The sequence below is a fragment of the Mobula birostris genome, chromosome 14 (genome assembly GCF_030028105.1).
Source record: "Mobula birostris isolate sMobBir1 chromosome 14, sMobBir1.hap1, whole genome shotgun sequence".
Taxonomy (NCBI): domain Eukaryota; kingdom Metazoa; phylum Chordata; class Chondrichthyes; order Myliobatiformes; family Myliobatidae; genus Mobula; species Mobula birostris.
In genome coordinates, this window is record NC_092383.1 from 81,720,797 (window position 1) to 81,742,876 (window position 22,080).

Consider the following 22,080-nt stretch of genomic DNA (forward strand, 5'->3'; position numbering starts at 1 on the left):
CCCATCATATCCAGGGTAAAGTTGTGATCAAGTCAAAGAACCAAGCTAAGTGAGAAAAAGGAAAGGATAACTATCAACTGTAGTTTCTTCTTCTCAAAAGGATATTAAGCAGAGAAACAAAAATAAAACTAGAAAACGCTGGAAATACTCGGTTGGTCAGGTAGCATCTGCAGAGAAACAAAGTTAACTTTTCTGGTACAAAGCACCTGGGCAGCTGATGGATCTCTGACCAGACATCCCACCCTGCAAAAACTCATTTCAGGGAGGTAGCACCATCAATTTGTGGGAGGCTTCCAGGAGAGGTGGGACGTCTGCAATAGAGTAGCTCCTTAGCAGCTAGCTAGCTAGTTTAAATAACGTTAGCTATGCTAATGAACGAATGACACCTGTTAAACTCACCTCAACATGTCTTTTACAGTCTTAACCCACCATGGGCAATAGAAAAGTCACTGTTGCAAACAGTGCAGTGAGCAACACTGTCATTATTGTTGACCCCTATTAGGCAGGGGTACACTTCAGTATAGTCTGGGGTGACGTACGTTTTGTTTTGGAACACTCTGCAATGGCGCACTCTCTCCCTCTCTCTCTCTCTCTCGTGGTTGCTCGCGCACTCTCAAGCGCTCTCTCTTGTTTTCTCTCTCACTCGCTCTCTCTCCCCCTCTGGCTCGCTTGCCTTCGCTCTCGCTGGCGCGCTTTCTCTTGCTTTCTCTCGCTCTCTCTGGTGGTCGCTCTCGCGCTCTCTCTTGCTTTATCGCTCTCTCTCGTGGTCGCTCTCGCGCTCTCTCTTGCTTTTTTCTCGCTCGCTCTCAAAAAAACTGATTTCTGCGATATTGTATATAATTTGCGGGCATCAGGGAGCCACTATTAATATGCGGGAGACTCCCGGAAGTTCCGGGAGAGGTGGGATGTCTATCTGACTGACTGTGATTCAAGCATTTCTGTTTTTATCTCTACAAGCAGAATGTCTGAAATAAAATCTTCTGATTATAGTCAGCAAGTTTCACAGCATCTGTAAAGAAACAGAATGAATGTTTCAGATGTGTGACCTTTCACCAGAACAAGAAAACAAACCTGTTTTAGATTATAGAGAAAGGGAAAAAAAACAAAAAAGGGAACATGTGCAATATAGTGGTGGTCAAGAATGATTGAATGCCACAGGTGATATTGGTGTTGGGTCAAAGAACAGAAGAAATTAAAAAGTACAAGTGGATTGTTTCGTTAACTCCATGATTCATCAAGATCCACTACCTCTGTGCCATTCTTCACAATCAGTAGTCAAAACCGCCCAACACATCACCAGAATCAGCCTACCTGACATCAACGACAAAAAAAAACAGAAAAGTGCCAGAAAAGAGTCAGTAACATGATGAAGGATCCTACCAATCCTGCTCACGGACTATTTGTCCTACTCCCATCAGGGAGGAGGCTATATTGCATCCACGCAAGGACCACTAAACTCAAAAATAGTTGCTTTCCCCAAGCAGCAAGCCTCATCAACACCTTAACCCACTAACCCACTCCTCCACACCCCCAACCACCACTATTATATAATTTTCTGTCTACCACCTTAAGTGCAGAGACTCCTATGCCGTGCATCACTTTATGGACAGACAATCAATAAATGAATATAAGCTATCTTTTCCTGCACCATACCAATATCCCTCAATTCTCTTAATACCACATGGAGATGCAGAAAGTTTATTAATTGCAGCAAATCTGTCTAGAGAAGAGGTAAATTGAAGGTGAAGAAAGAGAAGAGATCAAAAAAGATTTTTTAAATTTCAAAGTTAAATTTGGAAGTATAAGAAATCTAAAATATGATGTTTTTAAAATCAGAGGACATAAATTTAAGTTAATTGACTTCAGGAGAAGGAAACCAGGAGGTCCGTAAGGTAGTCCTCAGAGGATCAGAGGTGGAGAGGGCCAGCAATCTTAAATTCCTCAGTGTCATTATGTCCTGAGCCCAGCACGCGTGCAATTACAAAGAAAGCACAGCAGCACCTCCACTACCTCAGGAACTTGTGAAGATTCAGCATGACATCTAACACTTTGACAGGCTTCTCTAGGTGTGTAGTGGAGAGTACATTGATCGGCTGTAACACAGCCTGGTATGGGAAAACTAATGCCCTTGAATGGAAAATCTTACAAAAAGTAACAGATACAGCCCAGTCCCAGATAGGTAAAACCCTCCCCACCATTGAGCACATCTACATAAAACACAGCAAAGCAGCATCCATCATCAGGGACCCGAACCGCCCAGAACATGCTCTCTTCTCACTACAGCTATCAGGACGGTACAGGTTCAGGGACAGTTACAGTGGTGCTATAAAGTTTGTGAACCCTATAAAATGTTCTCCATTTCTGCATAAATATGACCTAAAATGTGATTACATTTGTCCTAAAACTAGATAAAGAGAACCCAATTAAATAAATAACACAAACATTACACTTGTTCATTTATTTGAGAAAAATGACACAATACTACATGTATTGTATCATTCCACCAAGATGCAACACAAAGCGTCATAGGAAGTCATTCCTGCCTGTGGCCATCAGACTTTACAACTCCTCCCTTGGAGGGTCAGACACCCTGAGCCAATAGGTTGGTCCTGGACTTACTTCCTGGCATAATTTACATATTACTATTTAACTATTTATGGTTTTATTACTATTCAATTATTTATGGTGCAACTGTAACAAAAACCAATTTCCCCCGGGATCAATAAAGTATGACTACGACTACTATGACTATTTGTCAGAAAATGTAAACCTTTGCTTTCAGTACCTGGTGTGACACTCTTGTACAGCAAAAACCTCAAACATTTCCGGTCTCTGTTGATCAATTCTGCTTGGAGGAATTTTTAGGCCTCCTTACAAAATCCCTTCAACTCTGGGATGTTAGTGAGCTTCCCTGCATGAACTCCTTGATTCAGGTACTTCCACAACATTTCTATAGGATTAAGGTCAGGACTTTGACATGGCCAATCCAAAACATGAATTTTCTTCTTTTTAAATCATTCTGATTTACTCTCGCCTTTCGGATCATTGTCTTGTTGTATTATCGAACTCCTGTTAAGCTTCAAGTGACAGACTGCTACCCTGACACTCTCCTGTAAAATGAATTGATACAATTTTGAATTCATTGTTTCCTCAAGGATTGCAAGCTGTCCAAGCCCCGAGGCAGCAAATCAGCCCCAAACCATGATGCTCCTTCCAACATGATTCACGGTTGGGGTTAGGTTTGTGTAGGTGTGCAGTGCCCTTTATCCTCCAAACATAGCAATGTGCATTTCTACCAGAAAGTTCAACTTTTGTCTCATCTGTCCACAAAACATTATCCCAGAAGCATTGTAGAACATCCAAGTGGTCGTTTGCAAACTTCAGATGTGCAGCAAGTTTTTTTTTTGGAAAGCAGCGTTTTCCTCCATGGTGTCCTTTCATAAACACCATTCTTGTTTAGTGTTTTTCTTATACTGGACACATGAACAGAGACTTAAAGTTCTAGAGATTTCTACAGGCCTTTCGCTGTTGCCCTTGAATATTTTTTCACCTCATTTAGCATTGCACATTGTGCTCTTGCTGTGATCTTTGCAGGATGCCCACTGCTAGGGAGAATGCAACAGTACTGAGTTTCCTCCATTTGTAGACGATTTCTCTTACTGTGGACAGATGAACACTCAAGTCTCTAGAAATGCTTTTGTAGCCTTTTCCAGTTTCATGCATCTCTACAATTCTTCTTCTAAGCTGCTCAGAAAGTTGTTTTGATCAAGAAATGATGTACATAAACAGATCTTTCTTGGGACGAGAAGGCTCTGTCTGTAACCTGACTGTGTGTCTTTTTCATAAGGCTGGGCACCTCTACAACCCACACCCTCAATCTCATTCCATTGATTGAAACACCTGACTCCAAATAGCTTTTGTCAAAGGCATCACCCCAGAGGTTCACATACTTTTGCCAAGAAATATACGTAATATTGGATCATTTTTCTCAATAAATAAATGAAGTATAATGTTTTTATTTATTTATTTAATTGGGTTCTCTTTATCTAGTTTTGGGACATAGTGAAGATCTGATCACATTTTAAGCCATTTATGCAGAAACAGAGAACATTCCACAGGGTTCAAACTTTCTAGCACCACTCCACTACCCCTCAAACATTCGGCTCTTGAATCAAAGGAATGACTTCGCCTAACCTCATTTGCCCATCATTGAACTGTTCCCACAACCTATGAACTCATTTACAAGTACTCTTCATCTCATGTTCTCAATATTTATTGCTTTTTATTTATTATTGTTACTTCTTTCTTTTTGTATTTGCACAATTTGTTGTCTTCTGCACTCTGTTTCAATGCCCAGGTTGATGTAGCTTCTCATTGATTTGTTATGCTTATTATTCTATGGATTTATTGAATATGCCCACAAGAAAATGAATTTCATGGTTGTAGATGGTGACATATGTGTATTTTAATAAATTTACCTCAAACTTTTGAAATACAAGAAAAGATAGAGAGAAAGTTCCCTCACGGACAGTTGCGGTGACCAGGCATTTTATGCTTTAAAGAGGTTCAAGCAAAAATCCACACTCGATTTAAACATTACTGTACCTGCATGACCACATGAAGAGCAGTAACACACAAGGCAACAGAATGAGACTGTAAGTGGGTGAACACTGAAAAGCTCTATTTTAGGCAGCATGAACAGAATGTTTTAAATGGCCTCTTTTTTTGCACTGCAATTTTGTGTTTTATGATTCTTTTCTTTCATGAGAAGTCAGCTCCAGTTCAAAGACAAAGGATGGACAATAAATGCTCAGAAGAGCAAAGGCTCCAACTTTGGTTTTTATTACAGACACCATCCCTTAATTACCAGTTCCATGTCTCTCCCTTGAACTGAAATAAATGGCGAGATTCCTCCCTGCCATTACATTTTAAAACAAGATTTTCTACATGAAATAGTCCTGCACACCACCATATTTTCTACTGAAGCAAACCGCAATTTCCTTAAATTTGGAGTATGCCTTCCTTGTAAAACCCTATTACCTGAACCAATCCATGTAGTGTGTGCCTGATTTGCTGACTGATTTTGTAGCTGGTGATTCACCCACTCTGCAAAATTTCAGGGGCTTGGAGGTGAAGTAAAAAGGAGGTGAGATACAAACCAAGAGCAAAACTAAACTTAGAATATAAATTTTGAATGCAAACAAAACTCTATCTTCTTAATCAGGCAAACACATGAAGAATATACAGAGACCATGACAGGTGGAGGAAGTACAGTAAAATATTTACAAAGCAGGCACTTCACTTGAGCACCACTCAGGATTAAAGGCGATATACTTATAATTCTCCAGGTCTCTGGATGGAATGACGCCACTGAAGTACAAATGTTATTCCCTCATTCAAAACAGATTAAGGATATGCCCAGCAACTACAGCCCAGTCTGGTGGGAAACCTTTGAGTAAAACAGAAGAAAATAGATAAAGTCAAGGCAGCACAGATTTGTTTTGGCAAATCGTTTTAACTAATCTGATATTGCTTTGATGATGAAACAGAGTTGATTTAAATAATACAATGTCTATGAATTTCTAGTAGGCTTTTGATGAGTTCAACTCAAATTCAAGCCAATGGAATAATAGGGTTATTTACAGCAAGGATACAAAGCTGGCCAAATAATGGATAGCAGAGATCATGAATGTAATTTAACCAATCCGGCCTACAAAATGTCTATGTAAGTACGTACAATCCAGTTCACCTCATTCCTCTGCCCTGAGCACTAAAATTATTTTCTTTCTGATATACATCTAACTCCCTTTACACGACAACTACCTTCACTTCAATACAGACCTTGGATACTCAGTGTGTAAAACACTTTTGTCTCAGATCTCTTTTGATTCTTCTGCCAATTACCTGCACCCTGGATAAATCTATCCAATTTACTCAAACTCTTCACAATTTTAAATACTTTTATCACTATTTTTTTCAATCCTTTATGTTTCAGGTAAAACAATTCCAGTTTCTCCAGTCTATCCATATAACTCGCACCTGGAATCATCTTACCTACAAGTAAAACTCAGAATTGGACACTCTACTCCAGTTGTGGGGGGCGGGGGGGGGGTTGCTTTCAAATTCACTGTCATTCAACTATATACATATATATCGTCAAACAAAATATTCCCCCAGAACAAGGTGCACAACACAGAACAAACAACTCACACACAACACGAAGTAATACAGTAAATGCCAGATAACTGGGCCATCAGTTAATCAGGGCAGCTGCTCATTTGGGGAAAACTCTTAAAGAACAAAACCTTATCAAGAAAATAGCCAGGATTCCCTTGATTTATTTGGGACACCATGCCACTTAATTGGAACAGGAGACTGTCACCGAAAAGTTTCCAACTAGTGTCAGTCGCATGCACCTTTGTGGCCATTAGACACTACACCATGCTTAGAGTGAACAGTTTTAAAATCAGTTGCATGTACACTCAGCCCTCCTTATCCACAGGTTCTGCATGCGCGAATTCAACCAACCGCGAATCAAGAAAACCCGGAAGTGGTCTTCCAGCACTTATTGTTCGAACATGTAGACTTTTTTTTCTTGTCATTATTCCCTAAACAATGCAGTATAACAACTACTTTACAAAGCATTTACATTGTATTCGGTATTATAAGTAATCTGGAGATGATTTAAAGTATACAGGAGGATATGCATAGGTTATCGTGGATCAGGATTGAAAAAAAATGGAAGTTCTCTTACTAAGTAAGTCCGAACAGGTACATCCGGTATTATTTATCATCAGTTAGTCAAACGTTTGTCTTAGTATATAGTATACATTTTACCTTTCTATGCATATAAAACACTTAAGAAACGTATGTTTCAGCACCGGGCTCCGGAACGGAAATTCCTGAGTTTAATCCAGTGACAGACAGTTCCCGAGTGCTCTCCATCCCTGCCGGGTTGATGTGAAGGATCAATAACCCAAAACCCCAAAACTCTATAATTAAACCACTGCGTTGCTTTGTAATAATTGTAGCTTTAATCGGGACAGGGCTTTTCTCACTTTATCCTTTAAAATTGTTCCGATCGTTGACCGACTGTAGCCTAACGCTTTTCCAATGACCGATGGCGTTTCACCTCTTTCCAATCGCTTTATTATTTCCACTTTATTTTAAATAGCAATCGTGATTATTTTTGTGATCAGAAACACTGCAAATTCAGAGCTCTGTTGCCGGGTCCTAATGTCCACCATACGGAGATCGGTTAAATAAGGTCCGGGTTTCCGCTGGGTCCTAAGATCCACCACACTTAGACAGGTTAAACAAGGGACTTGAGCATCCGCGTTTTTTGGTATCCGCGAGGGGTCCCGGAACCAATCCCTCGCAGATAAGGAGGACCGACTGTATTTGTGTTCAAAAAGAGGTGATTTTTGGTCACCGACAGTTGGCGAGAAATAAGCAGTAAGACAATTCAGGATGGTCTTGCTCCCTGCAGCTTTAAGCATTCAAGCTTGGAAATGCCAAAATGAAGATGAAAATGAAATGATTTCACTGCCAAAGGATTTCTGCCTGAAATGTTGACTGTGCTTTTTTATCCCCCATAGATGCTGCCTGGCCTGCTGAGTTCCTTCAGCAGTTTGTGTGTTGCTCAGATTTTCAGCACCTGCAGATTTTCTCTTGTTTGCGATTTCACTATTTCAACAAGTTAGGAACCGTGAGAATTTGAATGTATCTAGTCATCTTGAATGTTACAATGAAAATGAAAATTTGGAAGATGCAATCAACAAAAGCATTGTATGAAGGCAGCCCATTATATGCACCAGGCATTGGCGCTAATTTTGTTCATTTACAATTAATCAAAAGAACACACCTCCAGGCTTGCGTGCCTGAATGACCCAGTGAGCTACGCTGCCTTAGGTTCTTGGTCAGGTCACCCATGCCAAACATGTCAAAGGATAGAGGTAAGACTAAGAGTGGCCCTCTGGTCCTCCAGATTCAGGGATTCAGCTCAGAGCTAACAACCCTGACTGGTCAAACAAAACTGTTAACGGTAAAAGCAAAGAAGAGTCCTTCTACGTCTGTGTGCAACAGTATTCCTGATTCCCCATCTGGGACTTGCACATCCAACAATAGGGAAAACTGACAGAAAGCAACTGTTACAATGAAGGAAGCCCTAAATACCGCCAAGATGTAGGATCTTCACTGCTGCCCTAAATACTAGCGGGTGCAATAGGCAGTAAGCAAGTGAGAGTAAAAAAACACAGCAGTATACATCCGATGAATTCCTCCATCGTTAACTATTAGGAAATAATACACAGGTTTATAGTATTGTAGTAGTATAATTAATTTGTTCTCTATTTCATTTAAATACATATTGTATTTTGCTGCTCAGTTAAATGGTAGATGATCTTTTTTTGAAAAATACCCTTTTAACTATTTCCATGAAACTTCGGCTAATTGAGGCAGCCACTAAATTGGGGTACAATGTACTGGTCCCAATGTGTCCCAATTAACCATAATCTACTGTATTACCACAAATAAAAATAGAAATAAATTCCAGGAGATTGACAGTTAGCATAAGGTGCACTTATGACACAAGTTAAAAAGTAAACAGTATAACGCTACAGTACCAGCATTTCATACATACAGTAACAAGACCTAGGTGGTGGCAGGAGTTCAGTAGTCTCAAGGCTTGGAGAAGATGTTTCCTATCCTAGCAGTACTTGTCCTAATGCTATGTTAGCTCCTGCTTAATGGTAGGAAGTTAAAGAGATTGTTGGACAGATCATACAGATCCTTGACAATATTACGGGCCCTGAATACGCAGAGCTCCTGATAAATATCTCAGATGGGTAGCAGAGAGACCCCGATGATCCTCTCAGCAGACCATGCCATCCTTTGTAAAGTCTTGCTGTTCTTCAGATATTTTAGAAAGATTTATTATTCTGTCCTTACTCTGTCCTGCTGTTTATAAAGACAAGGCTCAGTCATGTTTTTGAATTTATTCTGCTAGTTGGAACAAACTATGCACACATAACATCAGATCTCGTCGTTGAACTCCTTTTAAAACGGTCTTTTCTCATCACTGAAACCAATTACATTCTCACCATTAATTTTCACCCACCAGTTAATGGTCCAGACTGCCTGTGCCTTCTTGAACTCTATTACTATCCACTTTACAGTTTCTTAGGCCTACAGATTGGTGTCATCTAAAATAATTTAGAAATTGTTCCCTGCAAACTAAAGTCCAAATCATTAATATAGTTTAAGAAAACTGATGCTAGTATGGACCCCTGTGGACACTACTTCACTGACCAATCGTTTATTCTGTTTCCTGATGCTTCAGTAAACTTTGTGCCTAGGCGGCTACATATCACTTTATTCCATGGCCTTCAATCTGGATGACAAGGTCAGCTTGTGCCCCTTATCAAACACCTTTATGAAATTCACATACTGTATACCAAAAATTTCAACACCTTGTAACATCATCTAAAAATAAACTATCATTTCAGTTTCGCACAAGTTGCTGTAACAAATCAATCCAAGCTTTCATTTATCAATCCAGAAATGCCCCAGTGATAGTTGCCAATTATTTAGATAACTTTCCCCACCACTAGTTTAATTGGTCTCTCGAATTTTGGTTCATCCCCATACCACTTCTACAGAAAGGTGCAAGATCCACAATTTTTCAACATTCAGATACCACCCTTGCAGCTATAGCCAACTGTTTCACCCTATTCCAAAACTGAGGTGAAGGTAATTTGGAACGTAGCACATAAAACCAGCATGTATTATTCATGTAAATTAAAAACATGGCTCATAAATTTTCTTTATATTACTGCCTTCACATAAATAACATCAAGATCAAGTGATGAGCTCCATTTATATATAAAAACGAGCAAAGTGCTATAAATGAATACTGTCAGCACAAGGGGGCAATAACTTGAAGTAAATTGAATGGAAAGAGTTATGACATTAAAAGGCTTAAACAAAGTCCTGAACCACACAACTGAAATGTTACCCATTTATTTCCACAACCACAGTCATAGGTCATGATTTTAAACTTTACTGGTCTTTACTTGAAAGACCAGTAAACTGCATTCCAAAAGAAATGAGAAAACAAACTGGATTGGATTCTTGGACTTGCAAAAAATTTCTGCTGAGGGTTCTTCTCCAGGGATTATGGTTTTCATCTGACAATTAACCCCACTGTCTATCTTACACATGTGACTTAAGTAAGTGGACATAACCTCTCTGATCTACTACATCTTCAGTCAATATCCTTGAACCAACATCCCAACAGGATTTTCTGCATAATACTGTAAACCCTGACTTGATTTTTCATTCAATTGGCAGAGAGACAGTGGTCAATTGCCCCACCCATATGTCTGCTCAGCTGGAATTAAGCAACAGCATACATTACTACACTACTACATTGCAAACAAAGAATAATACCTCACAACAGAAAAATTCAAAATTAATTTCAACTTGCATCTTTCAGAGACTCTTTGCCCCTCCTTTGAAACTAATTGTTTAAACTCACTAGACCCTACTTGACCTTGCATTTCTATTCCAAAAAATGTACTTTGAATAAGCTCAATCACTAACTTGAAAATAATTTGAAATACAATTTATTCAAAAAAGTGAATAGTAAATAATAAAAATTTGGGAATTTGGGAGTAGTGATGCGTAGTTCCATATCCACTGACGAACCCAAAATTGGGCACAACACCCCATAATCTATCCTCTGTAAGTGAACAACATTTTGCTTAGAAATATGTTAAATCTGATAACAAAGCAATATTTCCTTTCTTCACCTTAAAACTGCTTGATGTGTAATTTCCACATCATGTCAAACCACACGCTTTTCAACATTAACCTCATTTAAACCAGCAAGATAAAAAGTCAATGGAAACCTACAAACAAAAATGCAAAAACTGCTGGAAACATACAGCAGATCAAGCAACACACATGGAAAAGAAAGGAATACCCAGGACTATCCTACTGTTGAAAGATTTTTCTTTCTACAAGAGCAGCCTGACCTGTTAGGTATTGTCAGGATATGTTGTATTTCAAGATTTAAAAATTCAAATAAACATTCAAGTTTTAAAGCAACCACTGACTGCTATAAGAAATCTTGAACAATCCAAGAACACAGGCAATATTTGGAGCCAAAAATTCAAAGCAAATTGTTAAATCTAGATCAAAAACAACATATCAGACATAAATACTGGACATACTCAGCAGATCAGGCTGCATCTGTGGGAAGCGAAACAGATCAACATCCCCAGCCAAGACCCTATTTTTCTCATTCGGTCTGTGTTACTGTGAACTATGCTGATCGGAAAGAAGCAGCAGCAGTATACTATACCTTTGAATCTTGAGTTTTGATGCTGCGGGTCGATGTTGGCAAAGAGAGCGATGGGCAGCCAACCTCTGAAGAAGCAACATCACGCTGCTGTCGAACCGCAGCATCAGCGCCAGCTCCTGCCTTCACCCCCTGCTCTTCATCCAGGGGCAGCTCATCAGATTTACACCGCTTCATCTGCAACAAGGAGGGAAAGTACTGGGGAGAGGAGGAGGGTGGAGGGAGTGGGAGTTGGACTCGGAGGAGCAAGTGCTGGCGGTGACTGGGATCTTCCTGTGTAAATTTCTGTCACCAACCCCAACAGATGATGAAGAAAGCCCAGAACAGGATAATATTTATAAGTAGCTTACTAACGTGCCCTTCCACTGGTCCCTCCCCATAAACCGTTGACGTTTACAGGAAAACATCCTGAATGGATAATTATATTATGACTGAGGGATAAAATTTGGATTCTCTCATAGCGACACCGCCTCATCACATCAACCCCGTCCCCTCCTGAAAATCACCCCATGCGGATAAAATGAGCAACAGCCAACGCAATGGATCTACGAAGCCCGCCGGTTCAAATCACCGCCGACAAAGAGCTGCAGCAAAAACCGCCATCGCCGGATCTCAGGACGAGCCGCTGCCTCACTCAGAGAACCAGCCTTGTCCAAAGGGGGAGGGAGAATGCGAGCAAGCGCCGCCCCTTTTTCTGCGCCTCCAACCAAACCTTCCCCGACCAGCCGGAAGTGACGAGGGAGCGTGATGGCGAGGAGCCTTGGCCAATAGGCAGCGAGAGCCGTATGAGCAGGTGGGGGCGGGACTTGTGAGGCCACATTCAAGTTCGGTTGCAGCTTGGCGGGGTGTGAATACAGTAGTAATGGATGGAGAGGCAGCAGGCTGTTAGAGCGCCCCTGCATGGATCAGGTAGTTCAGTGCTATTGCTGGTGCATCTTTAAATCACCAGAATCCCCACAAGGACAATATTGCAGCTTCAGTTTTTTTTTACATTTTTGGTTTAATTCTAAAGTGCTTCAACGATTTTCATTCATTTTCAGCAAAAATCAGCATTTTTTGTCACCTGCAAACATGAAACAAGAGGTGTCTTGAACTTTGTCACTAATCATTCTGTTCCTGAAATACCAAGGGCAACTAAATTGACATTGTTAATAACAACAAAATATACATATTCAAAGTCATATTTACATCAACATCACCACCATTAAACCATTGCCCCGTGCATCACACAAACAAAAAAATGTGCCTGTGTGTGCACATTGAAAGCTGCGTGTGGTGTTCTTGAAGAAAAATGAATGAAAATGCAAATTTTGCATGGTCGACCTTTACTGCCAATGCCGAGTTTTGTCAGCGAAAACAAAGATTGTTTTTCAAGTAGGCTTTCAGTGGTGTTTCCTTGGTTTTTAATGTTAAACCGGAAAAATTCAAGCCCTCTAAAAATTTGACACTGCCATGAAGGAAAATGAAGACAAATAAAACCAATAAGTGAATTTATAGATTATAAGATAAAAACATAAAATACTTGAAACTCTCATCAAGTCAGGCAGAATTCATGGAAGGAAAATTACTGTTTATATTGCAGGTAGAAGTTCCTCTACGTCTGTTTTTTTAAATTTCCATCACCTGCAGTTCTTTGATTTGTATTTAAATAATATACTTTAAGCACATTACAAACTGCTTTGTTGGCAACAAAAGGATTATTGAAGTGTGAAGTAAAGCACAAAGTACTGGAAATACTTAACAAGTCAGGTAGCATCTGTGGAAAGAGAAACAGAGTAAATATTTTGGGTCAATGTTCTTTCATCAAAACTAGGCTGAGTCACAAATCCACCATATGTCAACATACACAACCTTGAGATATATTTTCTTGCTGGCATTCTCAGTAGAACAAAGAAATACAATTGAATCGATGAAACACAACACACACAGACTGACAAAACAACCAACCTGCAAAAGACAAACTGTGCAAATCTGAAAATAAACGAATAATAAATACGCTGAGAACATAACTTGTAGAGTACATGAAAGTGACTCCACAAGTTGTGAAATCAGTTCAGCACGGAGGACAGTGAAGTTATCGATGCTGGTTCAGGAGCCTGAGCATTGAAGGGTGACAAATGTTCCTCAACCTGTGGGTGGTGTGGGGCCTAAGGCTTCTGTATCTACTTCCTGATGGCCTTTAACCTCTTAAAGAGATTAAGCTTAGAATTCCAGAGGTCTGGACACAGCAGCTGACGAGATATGTTAAACCAGTTAATATCAGAACTGTGCAAGAAGCCTGAAGTCAACGTGTGCAGATATCTTGAAGGATAACAGATGGGAAGTGAAAGAGGCATTAAGAGATTTGGAAATAATTGAGACATTCCCTGACTGGGCGATAATGTAGGTCAGTGTGGAGGTTAAATTCATAAATCAGACTTGGACGCAGGCAGGAGAGTTATGGATCACCAGAGGTTCACAGAGACAGCAGCGAAAGACCATTACATTTTCCTACCAATTCCCCATTCCCCACAGTGCAACAATTCATCTCATTTGTAAATATGTTTACTCATTCTCTCTCCACAGTTCTCAGCTAAAGACTTACAAAAGGTTCACAGCCCTTTTGAAGGATAAATTATCCTTCATTTCTGTCTTAGGTTGATGCAGCCTTATCCTGAAACCTCATTATGTTTCCTCTTATTTCAGATTCATCGGCATTAGAAACATTCTCTCTAACTTGTCATGACCTCGGAATCTTAGTTGTTTTAATAAGAACACATTTTCTGAATTCTAATGACCAACCTGTTCGACCATTTTCACATAAGGCAACCCACTCATCTGAGAAATCAACCAAGTAAATGTTATCTAAATTGTCTTCAGGTGCATACCTTCCTTGCTGTAGAATAATGCTCAGCTTCATTTTGAAAGTCATCTATGATTAGGGTTGCCAACTGTCCCGTATTAGCCGGGACATCCCATATATTGGGCTAAATTGGTTTGTCCCATACAGGACCGTCCTTGTCCCATATTTCCCCCGCTAAGGTAGAGCGTTCCGTTCGTAAGCCAAAATGGCGTAAAGCACAGAAGCAATTTCCATTAATTTATATGGGAAAATTTTTTGAGCATTCCCAGACCCAAAAAATAACTCACCAAATCATACCAATAACACATAAAACCTAAAATAACACTAACATATAGTAAAAGCAGGAACGATATGATAAATACACAGCCTATATAAAGTAGAAATAATGTATGTACAGTGTAGTTTCACTTAACAGAATCGGGAAGATTAAGCCAAAACCGATTTGTAGAAAAAAAAATCAGCACATACACGCATGCGCGCATCACGTATGCTCACATCACGCATGTGCACACAGGTACCCACGCAGGGCTTCATGGTCGTGGTAGTCTTTCTCGGGGAAAACACAAGTGTCCTGTATTTGACTGCTACTTTTGTCCCTTATTTGGGAGTGAGAAAGGCAACCCTATCTATGATGGCTCAGGAGCCTCACTCATGCCTGGTAGTCATGGTGATATTTGCTCGAACTAGAACTAGAGATCATGAGTTAATGGTGAAAGGTGATATGTTGAAGGATAACATGAGGAAGAACTTCTTCAATAAGAGGGTGGAGAGAGTGTGGAACGAGCTGCCAGCAGAAGTGGTGGATGCAAGTTTGATTTCAACATTTAAGATAAGTTTGGATAGATACATGTAATGGCAGGGTATGGAGGGCTATGGTCTGGGTGTAGATTGATGGGGCTGGACAGTCATTTTGGGAGACTTTGAAGTTCATGTTGCATGTGTTTCTGGAATCTGGTTACTCTATTTTTTGCTGGGTTTGAGTGTTTTGATCAGGGCAACCGATGCGCTTTGGCGAAGAATGGCTCTGCAACCTGCCAATCACAAGCAAAGCGGCACCGAACTGGGCTAAACTGAATGCTATTCGACTCTTGGTTTGATAATTGATATTCTCTGTGTTGTTGACCTGACTTTTGCTATTTGCGCAACTTGTTCTGTTTTTGCACACTGGGTGTTTAGTGTTTTCTTGAATGGATTTCATGGAGTTTCTTTGTTTCATAGCGCGAGGGTGTTTCTCAGTTGTGTTCTATATACATACTTTAATAATAAATGTACTTCGAATCTTCGAACCTTTAGAATCATCATTCAGAACAGATCGATGAGCTTCTGTGCATTATAAGTCAATACTATGACTCTATGGTCCAAGTAGATGCCCCACACAAACACTGGACTGTGACGTAAAGGGTTGGGATTTAAGGGAGAGGAGTGGCGTTACTGGTCAGGGAAAATGCCACAGTAGTGTTCAGTCAGAACAGACTGGAGACTTGTCCAGTGAGGTTTTATGGGTGGAACTGAGGAATAAAAAAGGTATACATGAGGAAATCTGCAGATGCTGGAATTTCAAGGAACACACATATAAAAGTTGCTGGTGAATGCAGCAGGCCAGGCAGCATCTCTAGGAAGAGGTACAGTCGACATTTTGGGCCGAGACTCTTCATCAGGACTAACTGAAGGAAGAGCTAGTAAGGGATATGAAAGTGGGAGGGGGAAGGGGAGATCTGAAATGATAGGAGAAGACAGGAGGCAAAGGGATGGAGCCAAGAGCTGGACAGTTGATTGGCAAAAGGGATATGAGAGGATCATGGGACAGGAGGCCTAAGGAGAAAGAAAAGGGGGATGAGGGGAAGCTCAGAGGATGGGCAAGGGGCATAGTGAGAGGGACAGAGGGAGAAAAAGGCCAGAAAGAAAAATAATGTGTGTATATAAATAAATAAATAACGGATGGGGTACGAGGGAGAGGTGGGGCATTAGCGGAAGTTTGAGAAGTCAATGTTCATGCCATCAGGTTGGAGGCTATCCAGACGGAATATAAGGTGTTGTTCCTCCAACCTGAGTGTGCCTTCTATACATTGGCGAGACCCAACGCAGACTGGGAGATCGTTTCACTGAACATCTACGCTCTGTCCGCCACAGAAAGCAGGATCTCCCAGTGGCCACACATTTTAATTCCACATTCCATTCCCATTCTGACATGTCTATCCACGGCCTCCTCTACTGTAAAGATGAAGCCACACTCAGGTTGGAGGAAAAACACCTTATATTCCGTCTGGGTAGCCTCCAACCTGATGGCATGAATATTGACTTCTCAAACTTCTGCTAATGTCCCACTCCATCTGTTATTTATTTATTTATATACACACTTTCTTTTTCTCTCTCTCCTTTTTCTCCCTCTGTCCCTCTCACTATACCCCTTGCCCATCCTTTGGGCTCCCCCCCCCGCCCTTTTTCTTTCTCCCTTGGCCTCCTGTCCCATGATCCTCTCATATCCCTTTTGCCAATCAACTGTCCCGCTCTTGGCTCCATCCCTCCCCCTACTGTCTTCTCCTATCATTTAGGATCTCCCCTCCCCCTCCCCCTCCCACTTTCAAATCTCTTACTAGCTCTTCTTTCAGTTAGTCCTGACGAAGGGTCTCGGCTCGAAACGTCGACTGTACCTCTTCCAATAAAAAAGGTATGACCACTTTAATGGGGCTATATTATAGACTATCCAACAGTCTGTGGGATTTAGAGGAACAAATTTTTAGAGAGATCGCATACTGTTGTAAGAAACTTAATGTTGTGATAGTAGGTGGTTTTAACTTCCCACATATTGACTGGGACTCCCATACTGTAAGGGGACTGGATGAGATAGAGTTTGTCAAATGTGCTCAAGAAAGGTTGCCTTATCAGTACATAAAAGTCCCAACTAGACAGAATGTGATACTATATCTCCTATTAGGGAATGAGACAGGGCAGGTGACAGAAGTTTGTGTCGGAGAACACTTTGCATCTAGTGATCATAATGCCATTAGTTTCAAGGTAATTATGGAAAAAGATAGGTCTAAATTGGAGAAAGGCCAATATTGATGGTATCAAAAAAGGATCTGGCAGATGTGGATTGGGACGGGCTGTTTTCTGGCAAAGGTGTACTTGGTACGTGGGAGGTCTTCAAAAGTGAAATCTTGAGAGTACAAAGCTTGTATGTGTCTTTCAGAATAAGTGGTGGCACAGGTAGAGAGGGTTGTTTTATAGTACATCACTGTTTCGGACTTATTTTCAGATGGCTCCCTTATGTCTTTTGAACAGCTATCTAACAGATATAATTTACCAAGAACACTTCTGTTTTAGATATTTGCAAGTTAGAAATTTCCTAAATACCAGACTTTCTTCCCTTCCGGTGTTACCCCCTACAAATATTTTAGACGCTATCATTAACCTCAACCCGTGTCAGAAAGGTGTAACGGCTATTATTTATAATACTATCATGAAACTTAGGATAGCTCAATTCGATAAGATTAGGACTGATTGGGAAAAGGAATTGGGCCTTACTATCCCGGCGGATGATTGGGCTCATATTTTACAACTAGTCAATACTTCCTCTATCTGTCCCAAACACTCCTTAATTAAATTTAAAGTTGTCCATAGAGCACACATGTCTAAAGATAAATTAGCTCGTTTTTATTCTCATATTAACCCTCTATGTGATAGATGTCATGGGGAGATAGCTTCCTTGACCCACACGTCTTGTTCTACTCTGGAAACTTTTTGGAAAGACATTTTTAATATTATCTCAAAGGTTTTGGATAGTGATATTTCTCCCCATCCAATTACTGCTATGTTTGGATTACCTAAAACTTCTGGTAATTTACCCCCCTCAGCGCGTAGAATGATTGCATTCCTTACTTTAATAGTGAAACGTTTTTTTTTTGGTTCTCTCAAACGATACTGTCTAAATTTGGAAAAAATCAGAAGTAATCTTTATGATACTTCAGTTAAATTTGAACAGACCTGGAGATATTTTATTCAATATTTTCATTTAATGTAACTATTTTCCCTCTTTGATTATATATACACTCCCTTCATGGATTTTATCTGCTATTAGTGGAGGTCGGGTTTGAGGACGTGATTGTTTAATCTGGTATATACCTAGTTAGCCCATTGCTTTGCTTTGTAGCTTAGTTGCACAGTAGTTTTTTTTGGGGGTGGTTTTTTGGGGTTTTTTTTCCTTCTTTATCGATATATATGGAAAACTAGTATACAATTATATTACCTTGTTATTTTATAACTTACCTATGTTGTTTGCATTTTTTTTGTATTAATATTTCTTGTATATCTATATCATAACAAGGTATTGGTTGATATATGATTTACCTTTTGTGTACTAATTCAATAAGAAGATTTAAAAAGAGAAAGGGTTGTTTAAAAAAAAACTTTTGGCACATTGGACTTCATAAATCAAAGTATTGAGTACAGGAGATGGGATGTTAGGCTGAAGTTGTCTTAGACGTTGATGAGGCCTAATTTGGAGTATTGTGTGCAGTTTTGGTCACCTACCTACAGGAAAGATGTAAATAAGGTTGAAAGAGTACAGAGAAAACTTAAAGCAGGGACTGGAGGACGTGAGTTATAAGGAAAGAGTGAGTTTGTTAGAACTTTATTCTGTGGAACATAGAAGATTGTGGGGAGATTTGATAGAGGCAAACAAAATTATGAGAGTAAATCTTTAAGGGAAACATGAGGGGAAACTTCTTCACTCAGAGCGTGGTGAAAGTGTGGAACGAGCTGTCAGCACGTGGTGGATATGATTTTGACTTCAACGTTTAAGAGAAGTTTGGATAGGTACATCGATGGGAGGGGTGTGGAGGGCTATGGTCGAGGTGCAGGTCGATCGGGTTAGGCAAGTTAAATGATTCAGCATGGACTAGATAGGTCAAAGAGCCTGTTTCTGTGCTGTAGTTCCCTATGATGCTCTGACTTTAATAGGCCAGCTGGACATCAGTGCTGTTTAGAAGAATGATCTCGCCAGGCATCAGTCCACTTTTGCAATCCATAACAGATTTTTTTGGGGGTCAGGTTTTACTCCCAGCCTTATTGTTTTTCATAATATCCACAAACCAATGTAGTAAAGGTTTGGTTTGTGAGTGCCATGGCATGCCCGCATGCCAGTGGGTGTAGAGTCATACAGCACTATAGTGCAAAAATAACCTGCACTCTGCTATTGTTCTGCCTAGTCCTATCGACCCTCACCTGGGCCATAGTCCTCCACACTCCTCTCATCCATGTACTTATCCAAACTTCTCCTAAATGTTGAAATCAATAGTCAGGTTCTCTGACTATGCACATCTGTCTCTTCCTCCTTTCCAGGATTGGGATCAGAAGGTACACAGTCTCCATATGTCATCACATTCAGGCAAACAAATGATTTGTCTGCGGCAAAGATACATACTTCCACTGGCAACATTGACTCACTCAGCTCTCCTTTGTGCTTAGCTGCCGACTGGTGTTTTATAGACTGCTAGTAAAAATGTCCTAACACACTGGCAGAAAGTGGCAAGTTTAACCTCTCCACTCAAGGCAGGTTGAATCCTTCCTGCAATAAGACCAAACTGTACACCAAGGGCAGTTTCACCAGCATTCTGTACAGATCGAGTACTTCGTCCACCTTACAGAGAATGCCAGCGTTTCAGTTACCTCCTCATCATTTACTGTACCTTGATGTCAACTTTCTGTTCTTCAGTAAGAAAGCTCAAGCAGGTATATCTGTAGTATGTTATCTTATAGTCTCTAACCACTTAAACCTTAATTTGGTTTTCTATTTTTCTCAACAAAATGGATAATGCTGCAATTCCTCACATTTCATTCCATCTGCAAAGTTTCTGCCCTCTCACTTAGCCTGTCTAGGTACCTTTGCAGATTCTTTGTGTTTTCCGTGAAACTACCTTGCCCGACTATCTTGTGTCTGCCTGCCTGGTGACAGCATACTTGATCCATGCAAATAGCCAGTACTAAAAATATAAACAGTTGAGATCTCAGTGCTGATTCCTGCGGCACGGCACTGACTGGAGTTCGTCAACCTAGAAATGCCATAATGATCCCAACTCTCTATATTCTATGAGTGAGCAATCCTCAAACCTTGGTAATAAATTACCCCTAAGACAGGAGGTCCAAACCTGGGGACTACGGACCCCCTCAGTTAATAGTAGGGGTCCATGGCATAAATAAGGTTGAAAAACCCCTGCCTTAAGACCATGAATTTTTACATTTCATGTGCCACCTCACTGACTGCCTTATGAAATTCAAATACACTACATCTATGGTTCTCCCTTTATTTCCTCAGTAAAGTACATTCTAAATCTTACGTTTATCATATACAATTTTCCTTTTATAAAACATTGGTGATTGTCCTCTATTTTAATTTTCCCTGCACTTTCATTGCAATAGAAATGATTTGGAATAAAGTCCAGATGTAATAACTAAAGTCTGGATGAGGATTTCAGTGGCTAAGGTTTTGTGGGTCTGAAAGTCTTTCCACCCACATAACATTGGATTCTTCCAGGTGTTCTGGTTTCCTCCTGAATTCCAAAGACGTATGGATTTGCAATTTAATTGGTCAAATGGGTGTAATTGGGCGGCAAGGGCTCATTGGGCCAGAAGGGCCTTGTTTCTGTGCTGTACCTCTGAGGATCACAACCTCAGCGGTTGTAGGGTTCAGAGGCTTGCGTGCCTCAACGACATCTATGTTGGCTGGAGTCAGGGCTTTATGCTTTGGCTCTTAGAAGGGTCACCCATGCCAAACAGGTCAAGGGGTAGAGGCCAGACTGAGAGTGGTCCACTGGTCCTCCAGGTTCGGAGGTTTAGCTCAGGGTTAACCACCCTGACTGGTAAAACAAAATTGTTACGGAAACAGCAATGAAGACTCCTTCTATATCTGAGTGCGATGGTATTCCTGAGTCTCCACCTGGAACTTTCATGAACGACAGCAATGAAAATGAGAGGAAGCTAGAGACATGATGAAGGAAGCCCTGAACTCCATCTGAGAAGGAAGGACCTTCATCTCTGCCCTAAAAGCTAGTGGCATAATGGGCAGTACAGCAGAGAACTTCTAAATAAAGTAAAATAAAAATGTTTAAAAAACAAGGCTCAGAAATATTTGATCTAAAATTCAATCTGGGATCACATGCTTTTAAAAGTCGGATATAATTGGTTGATTTAATTTTGTCTGGAAGACAGAATGCTTCCATCTGCTGTCCACAAGGACTCGCAACTGTTTCAAATGATTCCATTGTTACAAATCGCTGGTTCCTTGCACCAGGGGCCATTATTCATTTATGAGCCTGGATATTGAAAGTCAACTGGCTCCGTTACTGTGAGGGACATCACATCCAAGCAGAATCTTTTCCTCTGCCAACACTCACACATGGATAAATTCCAGTTGAACCCTCTGGACAAAGATAAGGAAATGGAAGCCCTGTTCTTTCTGTCCTAACATGATGAGAATTTGTTGAGGAATACTATAGTCTGATTTAATTTAGAGTTGGGTGGTTGTTCGGTGTGAGCAGTTTTCTTTGCTGCCGCGAAGCAGATTTCTTCAGCAGAGAATGGGACTGTCTATACTTCTCACTGCCCTGGCAATGTAGCCAATGTAATCAAAGACCACCCTCCCATCCCAGATATTCTTTCATCTCCTCAACCATCAGGCAGAACATAAAAAAGCCTGAAAGCACATACCACCCGTCTCAAGGGCAGCTTCTACCCTGCAATAAGACCACTGAATATACCTCATCATGGACTTGCACCTCATCATCTACTTGCACTGCATTTTCTCTGTAATTTTAACACGATATTCTTCATTCTCCTGTAGATTTTCCCTTGAAGTACTGATATGAGGAAATGATCTGAA

The 22,080-nt window shown here is 40.4% G+C and overlaps 1 protein-coding gene across 1 annotated transcript in view; it reads right to left on the reverse strand.

Annotated features, from left to right (window-relative positions):
* tmcc2 (transmembrane and coiled-coil domain family 2) overlaps positions 1-12,004 on the reverse strand; it is a 155,246-nt gene extending 143,242 nt beyond the window's left edge. The window contains exon 1 of the mRNA XM_072278761.1: positions 11,366-12,004. Coding sequence (XP_072134862.1) covers positions 11,366-11,539 — 174 coding nt within the window. The 5' untranslated portion in view covers positions 11,540-12,004. The remainder of the gene's footprint in view (positions 1-11,365) is intronic.
* Positions 12,005-22,080: the final 10,076 nt, after the last annotated feature.